At 38.1% G+C, this 24,171-nt stretch overlaps 1 protein-coding gene across 4 annotated transcripts in view; it reads left to right on the top strand.

Annotated features, from left to right (window-relative positions):
• Nucleotides 1-24,171, top strand: part of AGL (amylo-alpha-1,6-glucosidase and 4-alpha-glucanotransferase) — a 64,868-nt gene that overhangs the window by 8,282 nt on the left and 32,415 nt on the right. For 2 of the 4 annotated variants that reach the window (XM_026700326.2, XM_026700327.2), the window contains exons 6-17: nucleotides 811-992; nucleotides 1,579-1,690; nucleotides 3,533-3,653; nucleotides 4,097-4,199; nucleotides 4,308-4,405; nucleotides 6,622-6,761; nucleotides 7,649-7,836; nucleotides 10,057-10,180; nucleotides 11,329-11,492; nucleotides 13,083-13,184; nucleotides 17,155-17,310; nucleotides 17,985-18,135. In XM_026700326.2, the coding sequence (XP_026556111.1) occupies nucleotides 811-992; nucleotides 1,579-1,690; nucleotides 3,533-3,653; nucleotides 4,097-4,199; nucleotides 4,308-4,405; nucleotides 6,622-6,761; nucleotides 7,649-7,836; nucleotides 10,057-10,180; nucleotides 11,329-11,492; nucleotides 13,083-13,184; nucleotides 17,155-17,310; nucleotides 17,985-18,135 (1,641 nt within the window). Of the gene's footprint in view, nucleotides 1-810; nucleotides 993-1,578; nucleotides 1,691-3,532; nucleotides 3,654-4,096; nucleotides 4,200-4,307; nucleotides 4,415-6,621; nucleotides 6,762-7,648; nucleotides 7,837-9,558; nucleotides 9,683-10,056; nucleotides 10,181-11,328; nucleotides 11,493-13,082; nucleotides 13,185-17,154; nucleotides 17,311-17,984; nucleotides 18,136-24,171 lie in introns of all 4 variants that reach the window. The other 2 variants (XM_026700328.2, XM_087930175.1) reach the window with 2 other exon arrangements.

The following is a 24,171-nucleotide window of genomic DNA, read 5'->3' as shown; positions in this document are numbered from 1 at the left end:
ACTTTACAACCATTTGTTTAGAAACTGTTTGACGATCTGATGATACTGAAAAATGTGACTTAAAATCATTCCTTGTACTTATGACCATCACCACATCCCCGCAATCATGTGATCAAAGTTTGGGTGCTTGGCAACTGGTGTGCATTTATGATGGTTGCAGTGTCCTGGGTTCATGTGTTTGCCTTCCCAGCTGGCTTCAGACAAGAAAAGTCAGTGAGGAAAGCCAGATTTGCTTAACAACCATATAATTCACTTAATTACCCTCGCAAAAAAAGATATAAAATCGGACAGAACTCATTTAACAACTGTCTTCCTTAAACAGTGGAAATATAGGTCCCAATTATGATCATAAGTTGAGGACTACTTGTAGTTAACTTAAAACCTATAGAACAGTTCTTTATTTCAGAAAGCTAAATAAATTTATTTATTTTTTAGAAACTCACTTTGCCCTTACTTTGGCCATTTAACTTTTACCATGCAAATAGTACCACTTAAATGTACAACCTTTTTACATTCCTGTAAAAAGATAACGGAGATTGAACGGCCTTTTTAAAATAAATTTGATTTTAGATTTTTTTTATTAGAATATTGGTTGTTATAAAGTTTATCTTGGTTTTGCTCTTGAATTTTCCTTTGTAAAACAAAGTTATAAAAATAAATATTTTTTTATCATTATGAATCTCTTTCAGATTTCCTCATTCAGCTTTGTCCTTTAATTCTTTTTTTCAAAACAATATGGTCACCTTGGTGAAATGCGTAAAATCTTCCAGCAAGGTATGCTACTAATTGTGTGTTTTTTGTTTTTCTAAGCTGCAAACAGTGAATGGCTGACTCAGCATCCTGAGTGTGCATACAACCTTAAAAACTCCCCTCACTTGAAACCAGCCTGGCTTTTGGATCGCGCTCTTTGGCATCTCACCTGTAAAGTGGCTGGAGGCAAATACAGTGACAAAGGACTGCCACCACTTATTGAAAATGACCAACATTTGAATGTAAGAAAATACAAAAAATATTGGTAATGCATGCCATCACTAAATGAAAGCGATTATTGTGCCTACTTTATTGTAGCCCTGTTCTGGAATTATTAATTTTGCTTCTAGCCTTGCCTCCTTTTTCATTTTTCAAGTTGTTTCTTCTGGGATATTTTTAATATATTGTCATGCTAGAAATGTACTTTGCAGTATAATATATTAACTATATATTATATATATTATATTTAATTTTTTTTTTACTTTTAAATAGTTCTCCTGTGCTTTTAAAATTACATTTCCAGCATGTTTTCTGAAAACAAATATTTTGTTTCATTACAATCTGCTTGCCATGAATTATTTATTGTTACTTTGTAGATGGCAACGTAAGGCATCATATACAGTGGCATTTCCACTGTAGTTCTGTTGACATAATTTGTTTTAAAAATAATCAAAAATACTTTTTAGTTCTTTGTTTTTTCTAAAAGGTTTACAGAATCATATCATAAAGGAATTCTATTTCAAAACAATCTTGAAACAAATATATTTATAGGGAATAGTGTTTGAATTTTGTTTATTTACTGACTTGATATACTTCTTATTTTTCCAGTGTATCCGTAAAATCTTTTGGGAGGATATTTTCCCCAAGGTAAAATTATGGGAATTCTTCCAAGTTGATGTTAACAAAGCAGTGCAGCAATTTAAAACTCTTTTAACTAAAGGTAAACAAAATAACTCAGATTCTTGATAGGGTAAACATCAAAAAAACAATGGTTGATATGAAAAAATATTTTTGCAGTCAAGGGAAATGCTTGATAATTTTTCTGGGTACATGGAAAAAAGGTTATTTTGATTTCAGAAATCACTTATCCCTCATCAAAAATTATTATTGTAGTTAACAATGAAAATGTTAACAGAAATATTTGAAAACCCATGAAACTTTCATCCTGACTATCTATTGGAAAACCGTAAATCCATATAATTTTTATTTGGTTAATACTACAAGGAATCACAAGAACACTAAAGTTGCTGTATTATGAATGGAAAATCCCCTGCCTATGATTTTTTGTGATTTTATGCAGAAAAAAATAAGCTTAAATGAGAAATAAATGATGAATTACAATAACGAATTAGAACCAGATACAGTGGAAACCCTGGTCACAGATGCTTCTGACCACGACCAAATTGGGTTCTGACCAAAAAAATCCACATTTTTGAATCGTGTCACAATTCAAAAATTGGGTGACAAACAAATATGGCCACGGCCGATTCCCTTTCTGCGCTGATTTCATCTTCCACACCATGTTTTTTTGTAGGCGCATGTACAGTCAATCTCACTTCGGTCACGACCAAATTGGACTGTGACTGAAGTTATGGAACAAATTACGGTCATGACCGGAGGTTCCACTGTATCACTTTTACCTTTTTAACTCATGCTACAGAAATTCTACATTTGTATTTGAAACTACATTTCAGTTTTTCAATTTGTGTTGGGTTTAGAGGAATCCTGAACTTAGGAGGAAGACTTTATTAGTGTTATCAAGCTTTATTTACAGTCATTAATCCGCACAAAGCAAATAGTGAAAATATAATTACAGACCTATAAATCAGGCAGGTTGAATTAAAATAAACAAAAGGGATACACACAAAGAATTTTAACTAAAAATAATATTAAGAATAGAAAATATTAAGACAAGTGAGTTAGAATAAGATAAAAATGAAATTTTAAGGAATCAGTAAAATAATTTTTAAAAGATGTAAGAACTGTAGATTTGACTTACACATTAGCTCTAACAAACCCAGCTTTTTCTGTAATATTACCCATGTTCATTATTACCCGATGCTTGAGCTATGCAAAAATTGTAAGTGGCTCCAAGTGTTATGTCTCTATGTCTCAATCAAGAAAGACATATGGCAAAATAAGCAGAAGTGTATCCCTAAGATTGTGAATGGATTTAGGAGTGTTTTCTTGAGAACTTAAAAGGAGATGGATTTTGTGTGGACGTTTTTTAACTCCATTTCTGTTAAGCTCAAAGTTCAAGAGACAACTCAGTTTAAATAGACACCAGAATACATCTATGTTCAGCTGGTACAGGAGGGACCATCTTTTGGCTTAATAGCCAGACTTTGCTATATTCCAAAGGCAGATGAACTCGTAGATTATTTTGGATGTTTTAAAAGATGAAATGGGTATCTAGAATGCACATGTCTCACATTTTGTCCCTCAATCCCTCTATCCTGGGGAGGGGGAATTAAATCACATGTTTTTGTCTTGTCTATTGTGGGAGAGATTCATTTGAGTCCCAATTCGTACACCCTGATCTAGCAAATATTCTGAAAAAGTTCCCAATTGTGCACATTTTAACACTTAGAAACTAGTCTTTTCCATGTGATTATTGTAATTCTTACAGAATGTCAGGAACAATGCACCTACGCAACTTAAACGTACTTACACTTCTGTGTTGTATCTATATCCAATTGCATTTGAGCTTTCAGTAAACTAAGAACTGTTGCCATAAATAACAATAAATGCCTTGAAACTGATCACAGATTCCCTGCAACAGGTAGCTCAAAGATTAAAACTGATCCCAACCAACATCTTGCAATCATTCAAGATCCTGAATTTAGAAGACTTGGCTGCACTGTAGATATGAATGTAGCACTGAATACCTTCATACCACACAGGTATGTATTTTCTAAAGACAAAATTAATTTTGTCATTTGATGATCAAATCATTGTCATTACAAATCATTACAGATGAGGAGAAACCTCAGAAATGTATCATTTCTATTATAGTTTGCTTGATAGTTCATGGCCAGAGATGAGATCTGTTGCTTTCTTCTTAAACTTCAGTTTCTTATTCAGAAACCTTTTAGAGCTGTTCAGTATTCGCATGTCTTCTGGCCTGTCCCTGGTATATCTATATTTAATGGTAAAACAGGTTTTTAAAAAAATCCAATATATTGCAAACTCCTTTGAGACCATAGTTTACATTAAGAAACATGCTTAATATGAAAGTTAAACTTTGTGTCAAATCAGAATACATCTGTTTCCTTCCTGATTATACATACATTAAACTCACATTTTTACTTGTTCTAAAAGTAGTCACTTTCATTCATGTTTTTAGCAATGGACCAGCTGCAATAGAAGAGTGTTGCAATTGGTTCCGCAAAAGAGTTGAAGAGCTAAATGATGAAAAGTTCCGACAAACAAATTACCATCAGGAGCAGGTTGTAACAATCATGGGTCATGTGCACATTGTAGCTTGTATACTCTTTATTCCATAATTATGATGAGCACTTAAATCTTGACTGTATTAACCTTTTAATGACTTCCAGGCTATCAACTGTGTTTTGGCAACAGTGAGCTACGAACGACTGGCTGATCATGGTCCTAAACTTGGTGCTATAACCAGAAAATATCCATTGGTTACAGGGTATTGTACCTTCTCTATTTTAAATGACATGTACAGTATTTGTAGATGCATGTTTTCCTATATGATAATATATAAGAATTGTTTGTGCTCCCTTAAAAGGGAAGCTTGATAATATAATTATGGTATAAACATAAAAGAAATTGGAGTTCTTTTTACCTAGAGTGTGATGACCGGGGCTTGGCACAAAAGCAATAAAGTCACAAAAGTAGGTAAAGTCCCTTTAATTCCTCCAACTTGGCCCCCAATGTCCAGTTATCATTGGCTGGAGAAAAAACTCTCCCAAGAACATTTTTAAAGGGAAGAAATTCAGTCCAACCCCAAAGTTTATATAAATTATAAATAAAAACCAACACAAACCACGAGCTGCAGCAATTAACAAGAAAGGGCAGGATAAGGAATTGCAGACTTCAAAAGATAACAAAACACACAGATGACAGAACCCAGATAAGATTTGACAAACAAAAATAATGCATGCTTTGCTTCCAGCAAGGTGCTGTGCGCAAACACCCTTTATAACCTGTTTTCTCAGCTGCAGCTAATGAAGGAAATCAGGGCCTTTTTCTTCCCCATAACCCATGTTGCTCCCTTATCCATTCTTCCCTGCATGCCCTAGGATGAAGGGGTAGGCCTGGGTCTTCCTCTGAATGCCCAGCTGGACTGTGCCCTTTCCCAGTTTCCTCCACAGCCACCGGAGCCACACTCCCACTTCCTGTCAGCTGTTCGACCTCCCCCTCGGAATCAGATTCTAACAGGGGCATGACGTAGGGTATATATCTGAATTGTAAAGATGTATGCAATTCAATTCATTTATTAATTTAACCCATTTATAAAATTGCTCAATCACCATAGCAATTCTAGGTTACATGTACCAATGTAATGAATACAGATTTAAAAGAAAAAATATAGCAATTATGCAACACGTTTCAAGTAATGCTTGACTTACATCCACAATTGAGCCCCAAATTTCTGTTGCTAAGCAAGTCAGCTGTTAAGTGAGTTTTGCCTCTTGATGACTTTTCTTGCTACAATTGTTAAGTGAATCACTGCAATTGTTAAGTTGGGACTGCAGCTGTTAAGTGGATCTTTCTTCCCCATTGAATTTGCTTATCAGAAGGATGCAAAAGGTGATCACATGACCCTGGGACACTGCAGTCAGTTGCCAAGCATCTGAATTTTGATCACATGACCATGAGGATGTTGCAATGATCGTAGATGTGAAAAATGGCCATAAATAACTTTTTTTCAGTGCTGTTGCAACTTCGGTCACTAAATGAATGGTTGTAAATTGAGGACTACTGTACAAATCCATATCATAAGCCCATCACATTCATTCTGCTCCAGGGTCTTGTAAAAAACACACAGATTTCATACAAATGCTGTTCCAGTGGGTAGGGGCAGCCCCAGAGAAGATCCATTCCTCCTTAACCAAAAATTAAGCCCAGATTTCTCCAATTAACCATACTTTCTTCTAAGCAAGTATTATCAGATTTAAAACAAGCCATAATCTTAATTTAGCTGTAAATCTTGGTTTTATATTCTACGTCATCTTCATTAACTAAAATTTCCAACTTCTGCTAAAACATATCCAGTGAAGTTAGAATATAGTTCTTGTTGTCAGTGATGAAGAGGTGTTTCACATTTTGTAAATATTGAAGACGTACTGTACCTGTAAGAGTAGACGGTATCTCAACTGGATTGATAGTATCCAATAGTGAATTTTAAATATTTGAAGTTAAATATTATTTCTGAAATATTATTTCTTAATATTAATATTTAATATTTTCTTATAAATTTCAACATTCCTTGTGATGATGGCCTACTTGAAGCACATTTAGTAATGATTTCAGGTTCATTACAGGGAAAAGAAAGATGTTCAAATGCAAGGGGAAATTAACTCATTGAACAGAATTGTACAACTAGTTAAACTCATGTACTCGACAACTAATTAACAAACACATGTTAATACTGGGTTTCTAGTATTGAAAATTAAAGTAGAATAATAGACTAGCCGTTTAGATCTATTGTATGTCAGATATCAGCTCAGCTGTAGACAAATAATTATAAGCAAAAAGAGAGAAAAAAACCCAACATTGCTAAGTTGGTTAGGAAAAAAAAGTAGTATTTCTGTATTCTTGCTATATTATGAATATAACTATTCCTCTTGAAAAATGTATTAGTCATTTATCAGTATATCCACTTCATCATTGCATGTGCAGGTACTTTACTTACCCATTTAAAGAACTAACCCTGGATGAGGAGGAAGTTATGATGCACCAGCCTAACAAAGCAAGCTATTTTATGGCCTATAATGGTTGGGTGATGGGAGATGATCCTCTGAAAAATTTTGCTGAACCAGGTTTGTGACCTTTCTTTGTTAATTGAACAACTTGAAGTACTTGAATAAACCATAGTTTTTAAAATAGCCTTCATCCAGTGATGGGATTCAAAAAAATTTACTACCAGTTCTGTGGGTGTGGCTTTTATAGTATAAAATCTCCAGTCAGAGGTGGTTTTTGCCGGTTCTCTGAAGTACTCAAAATTTTCGCTACTGGTTCTCCAGAACTGGTCAGAACCTGCTGAATACCACCTCTGCCTTCATCCATGGTTTAGTTTATGGTAATTTATGGTAAAGATTGATCAATTCATTCTTCACGTTGATTTTTGTACATTTGGGTTGATATTTCAGAGATGTTTTGGTGACAATGCATTGCAGGTAAATAAATACAAATACCATATATATTGCATATCATGATATCAAAATTTAAGAAACTCCACAGGAAGTAGCACGTTGCCAGATTTTCATAAGTAAAATACATGTATTAACTTTTGTTATTCTAATTACATATTTAGTGCTATTGCAAAGTACACTTACAAATAATTCTTGGGTTGAATTGATCTTTTCTTGAAAATATTTCTGTTAATATTTCTGATAGCAGTAAAAGGCATTATATATTTAATTTTAAAATAGATTTATAGGACATCTGCAAATCCACCTAACCATTGAAGAAACAGAATTACAGTCAAAATGGCTCAAGGTTCAGATGATTTTAGGTTAAAATAAGCATGTGAAACTTTTAGGAATGATATCATTTTAACCAAGTTGAATTCTTTTATGAATTCTTAATAAAATAAATTGAGGGTTTTATTTATGGGCAAGTAAAATGAGAAGTAAAATGTGTGCAATATCTTGTCCTTGGGTTGTTGACTGGACTGGATTTTCAAATTAGATTTTCCTTTCTATAGGCTCGAATGTCTACCTTAGAAGAGAACTTATTTGTTGGGGTGATAGTGTCAAGCTGCGCTATGGGAATAAACCAGAAGACTGCCCATATCTATGGGCTCACATGAAAAAATATACTGAAATTACTGCCAAATATTTCCATGGAGTACGTCTTGACAATTGCCACTCTACTCCTCTTCATGTGGCTGAGGTATAGAAAAATACATTTATACATAGCTATTTATTATATTAGAAAAATATTTCATACTGGATGGAGATGATAACATCTTTCTTAGTCATTTTTACAGTAATCATGCAAGGTAAGCTATGGTTATTAGACTCGTATTGCAGATAATTGTTTAATCTGACATCATCATGATCCTGCAATAAGAGTAAAATGCCACTTATGTTGGTATCATTCTAAACATCCTCACATTTTGGGGTAAAAGGATCTGGATCTAGTGTAATATTAGGCCAGTGGAAAATAGCCTGTTAGGATATACTTAAATGTTGGATATAAGTTTAGCTTAACCCTGATTTAAATGCTATTGAAAGCACTGTACTGTAAGATAAGTACAACTAATCTGACCTCAGCAGATTCACTTTCTCATGTGCAAACTGGGCCATAGACGGAACTACTACTTTTTTGCCCATATGGTCTTCTTCACATGATTTGCTTTTCACCATGATTTAATGTTTTTTTTTTTCCATGAAGCAAAGTTAGAACAGGGGAAGATAGCCTAATGTCCTCAACTTCATTAGTCTTCAACCAAAGCCGGCATGGTCTGTAGCAACAGATTGAAATTCAAAACATCTGAAGAACTCTGCTTTCAGTATTAGAATAGATGTTCTCTTCGCCCAGATGCTCTTTTCACTGAATAGCAATAGCAATCGCACTTAGATTTGTATACCGCTTCATAGTGCTTTACAGCTCTCTCTAAGCGGTTTACAGAGTCAGCATATTGCCCTAACAAACTGGGTCCTCATTTTACCGACCTCAGAAAGATGGAAGGCTTGAACCGGTGAGAGTTGAACTCCTGTTAATGGGCAGAGTTAGCCTGCAGCACTGCATTCTAACCTCGGTGCCATCATGGCTTAGTGGATGATGCTCAATAGATGATGATGGGTTATGACTCTCAGTTTATTTGGTTATTGTTGGAATAAATAGGGATACTGCTGCTGCTGATTTTTTTTATGAAGAAGTAGGATGCAGATGCAAGTTATTTAATGAAAATGTTCATTTCAATACTAACTAGGATTAAGGTTAAGCAGAATTTGACTTTGGCATGTAAATTATGACTGGTTAACTTTAAACATAGCTAGAATACTATATCATACCATATAGGTGATCCTCACTTAATGACATTAAGTGGGACTGTAATTTCTGTAGATCAGCAATATGGCATGATTGCCTCACACTTAGCAATGGTAGATCTGGAAGTCCCCAGTTACCATCGATAAGTGAATCACTGCAGGTCATTAAGCAAGGACCTCATTTGATCACTCCTTTCAGCTTTCCCATTGAGGGAAGCTGGCAGGGAACATCGCAAATTATAATCACGTGACTGAGGGACACTGGTATAGTCAAAACTTCAAAGATGGGTCATCAGTACCATTTGTACAGTGCTGTCACAAGTTTTAAGTCACTGGATCAGTGTTGTTAAATGAGGACTACCTGTACTGCACCGTTTGAATCAAAAAACTACATACAGAATGATGTCTCTAACATTCTTCCCATTATGTTTTTACGATGTTTACATATTATTATTATTATTATTATTATTATTATTATTATTATTATTATTATTATTACTATTATTATGAAAACCATAGTAATTAGAGAATAATGGAACGGATGCCCTATATTTGTTAGAAAAGCCTGTGCTGTAAGAAGGCACTTTTTTAAAAAAAGAAAATGTGTTACAATCTGTAGGAAATGCTGGCAGCAGCCAGGTCAGTCAGACCTAATCTTTATGTGATAGCTGAACTCTTCACTGGCAGCGAGATCATTGACAATGTCTTTGTCAACCGCCTAGGAATTACCAGTCTGATTAGAGGTACCATTAAAAAAAATGCTTGAAAGGTTTGTTGCAGGATTGCTGTGTTTATAATAAAGTCAAAATCTCTACGTGGAACTAATTTTGTCTTTTCATTTGTATTTATTCTTGTACCCTGGGCCAATTTCAAACCCCTTACCCTGTCTCCTTTTGGTTTTTCTCTTCCATCTCATTCTTCATTCCTTGTCTTGGGCTCACTTTCTTCAATCTTCATAACTAAATCCTTTTGGTCCTTTAAATCTTTGGCTTCCTAATTTGGTTTTGCCGCATGGCGTTTCCCCTGATCTCCAAATCCATGCCTAGCTTTGCATTCTTTTTTTTTCTGCTGTTCTGCATTTTCCCGTCTGTGGCTTCCTTGGCTATGCTTCTTGCAGTATATGATGGACACAGCTAGAAAATTACGGCCCAGCTTGTATATAGTGGCTGAACTGTTCACTGGAAGTGAAGAGCTGGACAATATCTTTGTGAATAAATTGGGCATTAGTTCTTTAATAAGAGGTAGGCTTGCTTTAAATTGCTGTTTTATTTCGTCTTTTACTATGCATGATTTTGCTGTGAGTGAAGACATGAACATGTAAACTTTTGTTTGCGTTCCTTTTTTTTATAAACATGACAGTATTGTTTCATCATAATTATAGATAAAAATTAGAAGAAGATGGAATTAGTGATTACCACTTTCTCATAGCTCAACAAAATAATAAATAGGGAGATAACTTTGTATAAATGTTGTATTACATCTCATATGAACAACATATATTGGGTTGGTGCAGATGTTATGTGCTTTATCTCCCTAATCATGGCTAAAAGATAAGGAATAAGATGCTTGGTCAGGTAAGGTACTTGTCTATATTCACAGATTATAAGGCATTACTTTAACATGGTTTGTAAAACATGTTATAGCAGTTAGGATATATTGAAACTGTGCCACATTCACTATTAACGAAGGCTTGAAAAAGGCGAAGCCTGCTTAAGTATGTATGTATTTGTCCATTTCAATTCATGCATTCATTCATTCATCTGATTTTTGTCCTGCCTTTATTATTTTAAAAATAACTCAAGGGTTAAGGAATTAATCACATTTAAGCTTCATGTTGACATTGCTAAATGCTTGATAGGATAGGAAATGGCAGGGGTGTGGCACATTATCAATCATTTGATTAAGATGATCAAGAGACTCTGTGTTGCTTTTGAGATATATTAAAGTGCATGATAGTTGTGTTTAATAAATACAATCATGTTAGACTACAAGACTTTAGGCTTACTCAAATGCCTCTTTTATCATTCCAATACCCATGGATTTTAACTTCAAGATAGTGTGCATGGAGTCCTGCATCACTACCAGTTACGCCCAACATGGAAATGCTATCAAAAAGATATTTTATTGTTCTTTAAATCATTTAGCCAGGAAAATTATAAACATAGCATACACTGACTTAAATAGGTGTTGGATTGTGCATGTTTTGGGACTCAAGAGCTTCCATATGATCTATGTGGAATACATGTTTCTGTTGGCTGTGATTACAAATTGGGTTTTATGGTCTGAGTGACTTTTAACATGACTTAATAAGTTCTGAAAATTTCACGTTCCGATGAATGCATCTACCAATCAATGCTCATTTAAAGGGGTTGGTTTTGTTGTTCTGCAGAAGCAATGAGTGCCTACAATAGCCATGAGGAGGGCAGGTTAGTCTACCGCTTTGGTGGAGAACCTGTTGGATCTTTCGTCCAGCCACGTTTGAGGCCTTTAACACCTGCTATCGCACATGCACTCTTCATGGACATAACACATGATAATGAATGTCCAATTCAGGTAAGCATTGGCACTATAAAGCTCTCTAGTTGTTCAAGATGTAACTTAGATCTCATAAATATTATGCATTGAGTAGTATAATCCATATTTTGATTCCTTCGTAATAAAGACGTAATCCTATTTTAAAATGAACGGACTTTTAATTTTATACTAAAAATTATGATTTAATGTTGAATGCAAAATACAGATAGTTTTCAGGTTATCAAAACTCGTTCAGCAATCTTTCAAAGTTAAATAGCGCTAAACGAGTGGTACCCATGACCGGTCCCCAAAGTTCTGGCCTTCACACCATCTCGATGATCAAGTGGTTACAATTTGGGTTCTTGACAACCAGCTCACACTTAAAGGTTAAATACTATATGCAGTGTAACGGGAGGGTTAGATGCAATCATATGTTCTTCATTTGTGAATTTCCCTGCCAGCTTCCCATAAACAAAGTCAATGTGGGACTTTCATTTCTGCCACTTTTCCCCCCAAGGATCCTCACTATGGGCTACGAGATTCCAGAGATCTCATATCCGTAGCACTTGTCTCACTCTGTATTGTATGTCTACCCTGAGTGCCCAGACACTCAAACTTTGTGACATGTACCCAACAACCTCCACACACTCCCCAGCACTTGCCCATTGCATCCCCTCCCTCTCCAGTAGTATGTTGCACTCTTTTCCTGGGGCTCTTGCCTCTTCCTGCTTAATAAGCTGTATGATACTGGGGTTACCACATGTCCAAATAGTTTGCCCTAATTAAAAGACCAACAAATGGAACTTTTATAAGGAAATCTAGGTATGAAGTTTTACCTTAGCCTTCCCTCTGATTCCTAGATCTTTTTTTTTATAGCCTGTGAATTTTTTCTGTAGGAAGGAATTCCTGCTTGTAGCAAATAAACAATGCAGACAGCTATTTTGTTGTGGATTTTTTTTTCAAACAGAGGCTGGACAGTCCTCTGGGAAAAAGGTGTAGCTCTGTATTTCTTAATTGATCTGGAGCCTGGAATAGATTGCCTTGTTGATTCTAGATTTCCAATGTACACAATTTTCTGTGAACTAGGGCTTAAGAGTTTATCTCCTTTATTTTGCATATAAATAGGATATATCATGTGAACTGAAGCAGAAAATAGTGTGTCTTAAGTCTCACATGAATGAGATATATGAAAGCCAGAGGCTATTACCTTATTCCTGCATTCCATTGGGTACTTTCCCTGTATATCAAATTTATAAATCAGCATTAGTAAAATTACACCGATTGAGGGAACTTTAGTACATCAAATTGGCTTATTTTCCATGCTATGATGGATGGCATACAGTCATGAACATAAATTACCTCACACTTCTTTTCTAGTGTTCAGCTTTTTTTATATGTTACACATGCAGCTGTTCTTAACCCACATTCTTCGATGCATTGGATTAAATCCTGTTATTCATAATCAGCATGACTTTATAACTTTATTGTTATGGGATTCCTTCTCCTCCCAAGTGTCATGAAGATCTTAAGGAAATGTCCCAGGATGGAGCACGAGGCCTAGAGCAAAAAGAGGGATTTGCTGGAATTCAGAACTGCTTTGACCATTGTATCCCTATTTCTTATTGCTAGCATCGATCTGCTTATGATGCCCTTCCCAGCTCAACAATCGTTTCCATGGCCTGCTGTGCTACAGGAAGCACTAGAGGATACGATGAACTAGTGCCACATCAGGTGTGTTTTTAAACAATGCACTCCTTGTACATTTTGGGATGATCAAGCGGTCTTGATACAGGTTCCAATAATATCTTGTTTATATTACTGTAGTGTGATATGCACTGAATTCTGACATTTCTCAAGATTTAGTACAGCAGGCAGGGATCATTATTTTGATTGGTCTTGTTGTGGTCTGCCGGCAGCCTGCGGAGACAGCAGCAGAATCAGACAGTGGGGAGGAACATGGGCCAGTCCTGGAGTCTGGGGAGGACTCGGACAAGGGATCTGCATCTGACACACAGATGGGACCAGGGCCATCTGGGAGTTATGTGCTGACTCCGGAGCGTCCAGAATCTGATAGCAGCAAGGCAGAGGAACAAGGGGAGCCTGTTCCCAGTCCGCATGCGCGCAGAGCTGCCAGAAGGCAAGAGCAGTTAAGACAAAAGGGGCGACTCGGGAGTAAAGCTTAGAGGTGATTGCTCCTCCCATAACATATAAAGGAAGTGCAAAGGGTCAAGAATGTTGTTCGCTCTGTTCAGATTAAACCTTGAAGCTCTGTGTGGACGTTGTACTTTATTTGGTTTTTTTATAGTAACTTTGGCACTAGTTGTTGGCAGCACTTCAAAGGAGATAAAGGTGGGTGCTTATCTCGAGAGACTGAGTTGTTAGGACTAAACGTGTGCTTAATTACGGTCTCAGGAAGCTTTGATCAGGTCTTACTCACTCAGATTGTTTAACCAATCCTACAAGCTTCACTCATGACCTATTCATAGACAAGTCAGAATGTTGGTCCTGTGCCTAAGTTATAAGTACATAAAAATAAGACTATTAATATCAAATTGCTATTATTGGGAAAAAATAAAACTGTTAGTGCTTATCAAAATTCAAACTTTTTAGACACAAATACTTGAAAGAGTATTTATAGAAGAGAATATTTACAGCTCAGGGTTGAATTGTGGGGTCATTGGTACTCTCTGAGCTTGGTTGTTTTCTTATAGACATTTCATTACCATCATCAGATGTTATACGTAAGATGTAACATTTGATAACGTTACCTGGTTTGTAATAGCGTAGCACTTAGACTTATATAATGCTTCACAGTGCTTTACAGCCCTCTGTAAGACATTCACAGTCAGCATATTGCTCACAAGAATCTAGGTCCTCATTTTACTGACCTTGGAAGGATGGTAGGCTGAGTCAACCTTGAGCTGGTCAGGATCAAACCGCTGGCAGTAGGCAGAATTAGCCTACAGTACTACATTCTGCGCCACTACGACTCTACTGAAAACAACATTAGACACTAGACTACATTCTCCAAGAAAACAACCAAGCTCAGAGACCACCAAGGACTCCACAGAGTATTTATTCTTATGCTTCAACACTTCATAATTTAATCAATCTAAAGTCACAGGCCAAATGGCTATTCTTCAGAGTGAAATAATTAACATTCAAGTTGTCAATGTCAAGCAAAAGCAATTTTTATTGATTAGAAACATTTTTCACGATGTTAAAGCTCCTGACTTTTAGCTGAACTTTAAAAAAAATTGTAATTGTCTTTTAAATTATAAGAAGCAATGTAGAAAAGTTTTTTTTAAAACAAATTTTATTCAGTTTTTCGCACAAAAACAAAAAGCTCTTTTTAGTGGACAACATATTTCCGGGTCATCACTTTTACATACAAATATGACAGTGGTTACACATTCATATATGCATACTTAATTCTATTTCCATTTTCCATTCCAAACTTTCAGAAAGTAGAGAAACAAGCAATTTAATCCTAGTCTCTTAGATTAATCTCAATCCAAACATCCTTTCATTTCATTTCAATTATTTCAAGTATCATCCTTTGATATTTATTTTAAAAACAAAAAATAACAATATATGTTTGCCTAATAAAAAAAGTTACCAATGTCTTTCCTTCCTTTTAATAGTCTGTATTAGCTTATTAATTTAAATAGTTCTTTAATCTGTCATACTTTCTTTCCATCACACATTCTTTCTATAAATACTAGATTAATACAAGTTTTAACACAAAAGAAAAAAGAAACAAGCATAGGTTTCCCCCCTTTTATTGCTTTGAGTGTGACACCTCAGTGGTTAAAATATACCTTTATTTCCTCATCTTAATTCCCAATAAACCTTTTATTTTTAAGTAGTTACAATAATAATCATTACATCTTTTCATTTGGATTCCGCAATATATTTTCCCCCCTTAATTTTATTTCTAATTTCAATAAAATAAAAGGGAATGATTGACTATTTAATTCCTGTTCACTGATATCGACCTCATTTTTAAACATCTTCACATTCATTTCAATTATTACAATTTCTTCAGTAGACCTTAACTTTTCTTTTAAGGATAAAAATAAAAATGTATATTCATCTAATAAGAGTTATCAGTATCTATCCCTCCATTAATAATCTATATTACCCTATTTTCTAAGTATTTTTAATTGCAAATATATTCTTGTTACCCTTGTCACCTGCAGAATCCATGCAATTCATCAACCATTATCTCTGAAAAAGATAATTTCTTTTTCATCATTTTACTATTTCTTTGTTTCTTTGTTTCTTTTTTTTTCTTACTACTCTCCTCCCCTCTTTTCTTTTTTTCCCATATCTTTCCTCATTCCAGTTTATATCCCTCTCTTTCTTGATATCTTCGTTTGCCCTTTTCTGCTGCGCCTTTCTCCCTCTCCTGATTTCACAGGTATTCCCCTTTTTGATTATCTTCTTAAATCTCAACTTTTTAGCCTTCCTTCTTTCCCCTCATCTTTGTAGTGTTCTTTGTTTTGTCTATTTAAAATGGCTTCTCCTTGAGGTGACTCCTCCTCCTCTGAAGTTCTTTCTTCTTGTTCTTCAATCGCCCTTTCCATTTCTTCTAAAACAGAGCAAAGTGATTCGCCTCTTTCCTGTAGTATTTCTCTCATATTTTTAAGTTCCACTTAATTCCTGAAAAGATATCATCATCATTATTCTGGTTCCGCTTTCAGATTTTCTAAAATTTTAATTGTTCCAACCCAGGGTCTATACCAAAACATCAATCAATCCACAGGCAGTCTTTCCTTGCTTCTTTCTTTATTCTGGTTCCACTTTCACTTTCTAAAATTCTTTCTTTGTTTCAATGTTTCTTTAACATTATATCGACACAAGTTCATACAGAAACAGGATGATTTCCCTTTTGTTTGGGTTTAAGATTTTATCCAGAAGATGGCACTCTCTGTTATACAAAGTCTTCACCTTTTCCCCCTATTTTATTATTTAGAGTTTTTCGAACTTCAATATTCCAACACAATCCAGTCTCCAATTTGTAAATTTTATTATTATTATTTTTGACGGTCTTAAGTTCAGCTTTATTTTATGCCTTTTTATTGCCAAAATATTTTAGTCCAATTTAATTAAGTCTTTAGTTCCGGCTTCTTCCTTTCCCGGTTCGAAGCCCCGCTTAGCTGTCAAAAATATTTTCTTATTTTTTTCCTGTCCCTTTGTATTTCCTCTGCTCACTTTTCTTTTCTTAAAAGTTCGATGTTACCTTAATCCCGGGATACTTTTGCTTAGTTGTTTCGCCCAATTGTCCCGGCTCAGATGTTATCCACCTCTTTCTTCACTCCTGCACAAATCTTAGTCCAGCTGAGTCCTCCTCTTCGGGGTGGCCATTTTGGACCACCGCTTCAGTCGTCTTCGGGGGGAAAAGACCAAGCCCAGCAGGGGAGATGCAGCTCCCCTCAACCTGGCTTGCGGCTTCCCCTTACTCCACCGCCCCTCCAAGGCAGCTTCAGACCCTAATCGCAATGATCGGGGCTCTCCAATGAAAGAGCACAGACCATAGCTGCAGACAGTCGCAATCTACGGTCCGTCAGCAAGGAGGGGTCAACCTGGAAGCCTCAATGTAGAAAAGTTTTAAATATTGAAACATGTACAATATGTCTGTAGAAATTGTTTGAGCATGGAAAAAATGATGAACTGCTATTTTTCCATTTATTGGCAGATATCCGTGGTCTCTGAAGAAAGATTCTATGCAAAATGGAATCCATCAGTAACACAGTTAAATCCCGGTGAAGTTAATTTCAAGACTGGAATTATAGCAGGAAGACTAGCTATGAACAGATTACACCAAGAGCTGGGAGCTAAAGGTTTTAATCAGGCAAGAACTGGGTCAGCTTGTATTGTGGTTAGGAGAGATGGCATAATGGAAAAAGTTGAGCCAGGCACTGTGGGTTGATGCCCTCTTTGCATATAGTGGACTGAATTATAAAGTAGTTGTCAGCTAATGAGATGAACAGATTTATGTTACCATAGTTCATTATCATCAGCAAAATAATTTAAATCCACAATTATTTGTCTACTGGTTGGCTTATTACAGTCATGACTGGAAACCAGAAACCTGATTTATTTGGTGTTTTTTTTTTGCTTTGCCAATTTTTTTTTCATCTACAAGGAAAGAAAACCAAGAAATAGATTGTCAATGTTGAATGAATTATGATTATTTTATTTATTTGAAAGCCTGTAATTGGCTTTTCCATGACTAGGGACAAGTTATACGAAAGAGAATTCTTACGATCTTAGTTAAAGGAATGAGATTCTAAATGTTCATTTAAAGCTGAAATTCAAAATGATGCTGTTGATTAACTAAGTATATAAATATTTCTTCTGATTGGGTATCTCACTACCTTTCTCTCTTTCAATATCTTCTTGTTCGTAGATTCTAAAAATTGTGATACCTACCCTAAGGTGCCCAAAATGAGAATTGCAATATGAGTAGTATTAATTTAAAATATACCCATCATCTTATTTTTTTTTTCTCAAAATACATTTTAGGTGTTTGTAGACCAAGTTGATGAAGATATTGTGGCTGTGACCAGACATTGCCCTAATACACACCAGTCTGTTGTGGCTGTTTCTCGAACAGCTTTCAGAAACCCCAAGACTTCCTCCTATAGCCAAGAAGTTCCCCAAATGTGTATTCCAGGTAACCTTATCAATCCCCTAGCTGGGGTTTCTTCTCTCTTCTGTTCTTCCAGCAAGTCTAGCAGCTGGCGCAACACTGCCGGGCAGTATTAATGGTTGGCCCTCTTATGCGGTATGAGCCTTCTTCCTAGAGTGCTTGGAATAAATGAGCCATCTCTCAGGAACATGTGCTGGTTTACGACAGTTAGTCCTTGACTTACTACCACAATTGGGCCCAGAATTTCCATTGCTAAACAAGGCAGTTATTAAGTGAATTGTACTTTTTGCCCACTGTTGTTAAGTAGATCACACAGTCATTAATTGAATCATACAGCTGTTAAGCGCATCTGGCTTCCCCCATTGATTTAGCTTGTCAGAAGTTGGCTGGGAAGATGGCAGTCACATAATCCTGGAATCCTGCAACCTTTGTAAAGATATGTTGGTTGCAAGTGCCCGAATTTTGATCACTTGACTGTGGGGATGCTGTAAAAGTTGTAAGCATAAGGACTGGTTGTAAGTCACTTTTTTTTTAGTCTTTAGTCCCATTGTAACTTAGGAGATAAACAAATGGTTATAAGCAGGGGTGGGATTCTACTGGTTTGGACTGGTTCAGGTGAACCAGATGTTAAATTTGCATCTGGTTCGCCGAATAGGTATTTGAACCGATCGGCTGGCCCCGCCCACCTCACCCCTCCTCTCCCAGGAGTTTCCACGCAGCCCATTTTCGATGCAGGTAAGTTTAGGGTCTGCACAGAGGCTCTGGGAGGGAGAAAAACGGGCCTTCTGGAAGTCCAGAAACAGGCCTGTTTCCAGGTTCTGGAGGGCCTCCAGAGCCTGTTGTAAAGCGACGAAATAACCTGAGGTGAACATGGAGTGAACTTCAGCTTTTACTTTATTGTAACAATAATAACAATAAAGGGTTGCCGCGGCTGCCACGCTAACAAGGCAGCCACCTGGCGGACAACAGCTGATGCCGTTTGACAGCTCCCTTTTATAGCCAGCTGTCAAACGGCATCAGCCAATAGGAGCGGTCCATGTTCCTGCTGGAAACACGGACCGGAGTGAAGACTTCAGCTCAGTCTTTTCCAAATGCCACACTCCTTTCCCCCAGAACAGAGCATGCGTAGTCTTTCAGATAACTCGGGTGGTTGTGCAGGCGGCCAGATCTTCTAGGTTCTGCTGCTGCTGGAAGGAACTTTTCTGCTTGTTGGGCAACTTCTGGTGCTGACGAAGCTGGTGTCTCGGCTTCAGGCGTCTCTGGGCGAGGGACAGATGGCTGCTCAGGTAGGTTTGCATTCCTGTTAGATTCGTGGGAAGTTTCTTCGGGCGCCGGCGGTTTCTCTGTCGTAGGAACGTCTTGAGAGCCAGCTGCAGATGAACTCCAACACCTTCTAAGTTGATCGATATGATGCGCCAAATGCACCTGTCTTGCAGTTGGACCCTGTAAGACTTAGGACCGGTTACCGCCACAATCTGCCCAGGCATCCACAAAGGGTATCCCGCATAATTCCGGGCATAGACCTGGTCATTTTCAGCGAACTCCCTTGCCTGGCTATTTGATCCTAGGCGCGTGACTGGGGCATAATATGGATGGAGTCTGTCTAAAGTAGTCCTCAGACATCTACCCATGAGAAGAAGTTCAGCTGGGGACCTATTAGTGGTGGCACAGGGAGTCGTGTGCTGGGTTAGAAGATACTTAGCAAGCCTAGAGTGCCAATCTATGGGCCCAAGCCTTTCCAGGATCTCCTTAGCAGATCTGACTGCTCTTTCAGCCAGGCCATTACTGGCAGGATGAAAAGGAGCTGTAAGTGTATGCCTGATTCCCAGGTTAGCTAAGAAGACCTCAAACTCACAAGAAGTAAACTGGGGGCCGTTATCAGACACGATAGTGTCAGGGAGGCCATGGGTAGCGAATATCCTTGATAGAGCCTTAGCGACGGCTTCTGAAGTTGTGGTTATCAAGGTTAGCTCTACCCATTTAGAAAAAGAATCAACCATCACCAGGAATGTACGCCCATGAAAGGGGCCAGCCAGATCAATATGCACCCGGTACCAAGGGGTCCCAGAATCTTCCCACCTGCCTGGAGTGGATGTGGGTGGAGCAGGTCTGGTAACTTGGCATGGCTGACAAGCATTCACCCAACTTGTAATCTGAGCATCCATGCCCGGCCGCCATATATAACTGTGAGCCAGGGTTTTCATTCTGACAATGCCGGTATGCCCTTCATGCAGGACCTTTAAAACTGAGGCTTGCAACTTGGAAGGGATAACTACCCTAGTTCCCCAAAGTAAACAGCCTTGCAAAGAAGACAGTTCTTGCTGGCGAGTTTTGAAAGGCATGAATTTGGGGGCATAAGGAATTGCTTCCCACCCAGTCAAGGACTTGGGCGATTACCTTGTCCCTGGCAGAGTGGGCAGCGATATCAAGGGCGGTGATGGGAAGTTTGAGATCGTTGATCAGGAACACAGCATTAGTTGGTGCAGGATCCTCCACAGGAACAGGCAGGGGGCAGCGACTAAGAGCATCAGCGTGGCAGAGACTCTTGCCAGCTTGATAAACCAGTGTATAGGAATAGGCAGCCAGAAATAAAGTCCATCTGGTCATCCTTGGAGACAAAATCGGAGGAGTTTGTCTATCGTCTGACAGAAGGCTTAACAGAGGCTTGTGATCCATAACCAACTCGAAATAGTGTCCATATAGAAACTCATGGAATTTTTTGACAGAAGCAACTGCAGCCAAAGCCTCCTTGTCAATTTGGCTGTAGTTGCGCTCAGCTGCGGAAAAGGTTCTGGAGAAAAAGGCAATAGGTGCCTCAGAACCATTAGGCAGTCTATGACTTAAAACGGCACCTATGCCAAAAGGAGAAGCATCTGCTACTAAAACTAAAGGTAAATGCTCATTAAATTGGATCAGAACAGCATCGGATGTAAGCAATGATTTGACTGCATGGAAAGCATGGGCTTCCTTAGGTCCCAGTGCCAGGGGGATTGCTTATCCAAGAGTCTGTGCAGAGGCTCTGCAACGGAAGCTTTATGTGGCAAAAATAAAGCGTAAAAGTTAAGAAGTCCTAAAAAGGCCTGGAGCTCAGTTTTGTTAGTTGGTGTGGGTGCCTCGTGAATAGCCCTTACTTTGGATTCGATTGGGTGAATACCAGAGGCGTCAATTCTGTATCCCAAAAATTTTACCTGTGGGGTGCAATAGTGCACTTCTCTTTTTTTAACTTAAGACGATACTTCCTGAAACAATCGAGGACTCCTCTGACTCTTTGCAGTAATTGAGACTTGTCAGGGGCAGATATTAAAATGTCGTCAAAATACGGAATTACACCTGGTAATCCTTGAAGAAGTCTTTCCATTAAAGATTGGAAAATCCCTGGAGCCACACATACGCCAAATTGGAGGCACCTACATTTAAAAGCGCCCCTGTGCGTTACAATAGTTTGTAGTTCAGCGGCTGTGTCATCAACAGGGAACTGTTGATAGGCCTGTGACATGTCTAATTTCACGAAAATGGTTCCTGGCTCAAAAGAATGTAGTAGGTGCTGGTTAGCAGGGACTGGATAAGCGCTGATTTGTAAATATTTATTCAATGACGTCTTGTAATCTGCGCAGATTCTTACACTACCATCTTTCTTCAGGGGTGTCACTATTGGGGTTTCCCATTTTGCAAAGTCCACAGGCTCTGATACACCCTGTTTAATTAATTTGTCAAGATCCATGTCTAATTTGAGGCAGATTGCAAAAGGTACCCTTCAAGGCTTTAAACGGATTGGTACTGCCTGAGGGTCCAAGTTGAAAGATATTGGAGTTCCTGAATAACAGCCCAGCCCCTCGCTGAACACATCAGCCTAGTCATTAAACAAGGTGTCCACTTCAGCATTTATAATAGAGTGGATTCCGCTTATATGGAGGCCAAGGGCAGGGAACCAGTCTAACCCCAAAGGGCTAACCCAACACCATCCACTACCACTAAAGGCAAGGGACCTTTAAAATTTTGAAATTGAACAAAAAACTTGCCTTTTCCGATGACTGGGATGGTTCTGCTTTGGTAGTTGCATGGGGTTAACTGGCAGCCATGAAGCTTCTTCTTAGCCATTCTGGGAAGTAGTTGTTTCAGGGTGCTCCAGGAGATGGTGAACATTGTCTGTGTCAACCTCCATCCTGCAAGGTTTTATTCTATAGAAACAAAAACACTAATTTTGTTAGGGCTTTTGTTAGTCAGCTTGGCTTGATAGCAGGTAAAACAGTCTTCAACTTGTTTTTGGAAATGTTGAGTTGTCTGAGGCTTTTGGGCAAAAGTCTTTGCTGCTTGACAGATCCTGGCTAAATGACCCTTCCTTTGGCATTTTAGACAAATGGAATTCCTGAACTTGCAGGATGCCCTGAGGTGGTTTCCCCCACAGCTTAGACAAATGGGCTGAGGCCATGGAGGTTGATTGGGGGTGGCCTATTCTCCCTTTGACTGTTTTTTTGCTGCCTGAGGCGATTTACATAATTAGCCTCTTCATAGCCTTCTTCTGTGGAGGCTTCATCGTAATGGATGGCTGAGCTGCTCTGGCTAATTGGATTTCCCTGAATTTCTGCTGCTGAAAGTGCTTGAGACTCTTCAATTGCTAATTTAAGGGTTAAATCCCCTTTAGCCAATAGATGCCTTTGTAGCCTTAAGTCCCTGACTCCATAAACTAATTTGTCTAAATAACATGTCCTCCAGATAGTCTCTAAACCCACAATGCAAGGCAGTTGTTCGTAGGGCAGCCACTAATAGTCTCTAATAGTACCCACTAATAGTCTCTCCCTCAGCCTGAATCCGTCTCCTAAAAGCATGACACCTGGCAGTTCAGGATGGCTTAGGGGAATAGTGGTTGGAAAGAATTTTCTGCAATTCTTCCCATGGAACAGTCTTAATTGAATGTGGAACCAATAATGCCATATCAGGGTCAAACACTGTGGCTCCGCAAAAACTTAAAAAGTAGGACTTTTTCCTATGGTCGGAAATGTCAGAGAGGTCTATGGCATCTAGGAAACAGTCAAATCGGTTTCTGTAGGATTCCCATGTTTCTGCTGTCGGTCTGAAAGGCGGGAATGCAGGGTTCGAAGTCATCTCGACTCAGCAGTGCCGGATTTTCCGAGGAAAGTTGAAATTCGTACAGCTCGGTAGTGACTTTGGCTCTTTTTGCTCAGTGATTCTTTGCCCGGTTGCCTCTTATATGTATCCCACCTTCGTCGCCAGTGTTGTAGAGTGGCGGAATAACCTGAGGCGAACACAGAGCGAACTTAAGCTTTTACTTTATTGTAACAATAAAGGGTTGCTGCAGGTGCCACGCTAACAAGGCAGCCAGCTGGCAGACAACAGCTGATGCCGTTTGACAGTTCCCTTTAATAGCCGGCTGTCAAATGGCATCAGCCAATAGGAACGGTCTTTGTTCCCGCTGGAAACACGGACCGGAGTGAAGACTTCAGCTCAGTCTTTTCTGAGCGCCACAATTTTCACCCTCCCAGATGCCCAAGGGAAGCCTCTGGACCTTGGGAAAGTGAAAAACAGCCCTCCCAGAAGTTCCAGTAGGCCATGCACACCATGGCCACGCCCACCCAGCAACTGGGCAGTGAACTGGTTGCTGGGATTGAATCCCACCCCTGGTTATAAGGTGAGGATTGCCTGTATTCAGTACAGATATTTTAGTACTTTGAGGCAACTTACTGAGATGTCATATCTTTGACACTTGGATTTCTCATGAATCAACTATATTTAGATGAGCACCCTTTGGAGAAATATGCTAGTATCTAAAATTTAAAAGTTTAACAGTGCAGTATTGAGCAAGTATATATAAGCCAAAATAGTTACATTGCCCATTACATGACAGGTTGCATCATGGAATCAGATGATATAGAAGTGAAGGGTGTGTGTTTGTGTGGGGGTGGTGTGTGTATGTGTGTGTGGGGGTGTAATATATGAATATCTCTAAAAGCGTAAGAGAAGGTGGACCTTTGGGACAGCTTAAAATAGAATCATTCCTTATTTGATTATTTTACTGTTGCTTGTTAATGAAAAGTTGATACT

This window comes from Pseudonaja textilis, chromosome 3 (assembly GCF_049901715.1).
Source record: "Pseudonaja textilis isolate UNSWEBS1 chromosome 3, rPseTex1.2, whole genome shotgun sequence".
In the NCBI taxonomy this organism is placed as follows: Eukaryota; Metazoa; Chordata; class Lepidosauria; order Squamata; family Elapidae; genus Pseudonaja; species Pseudonaja textilis.
Note: the sequence above shows the minus strand (reverse complement) of the source record. Positions and strands in the feature narration are given on the sequence as shown.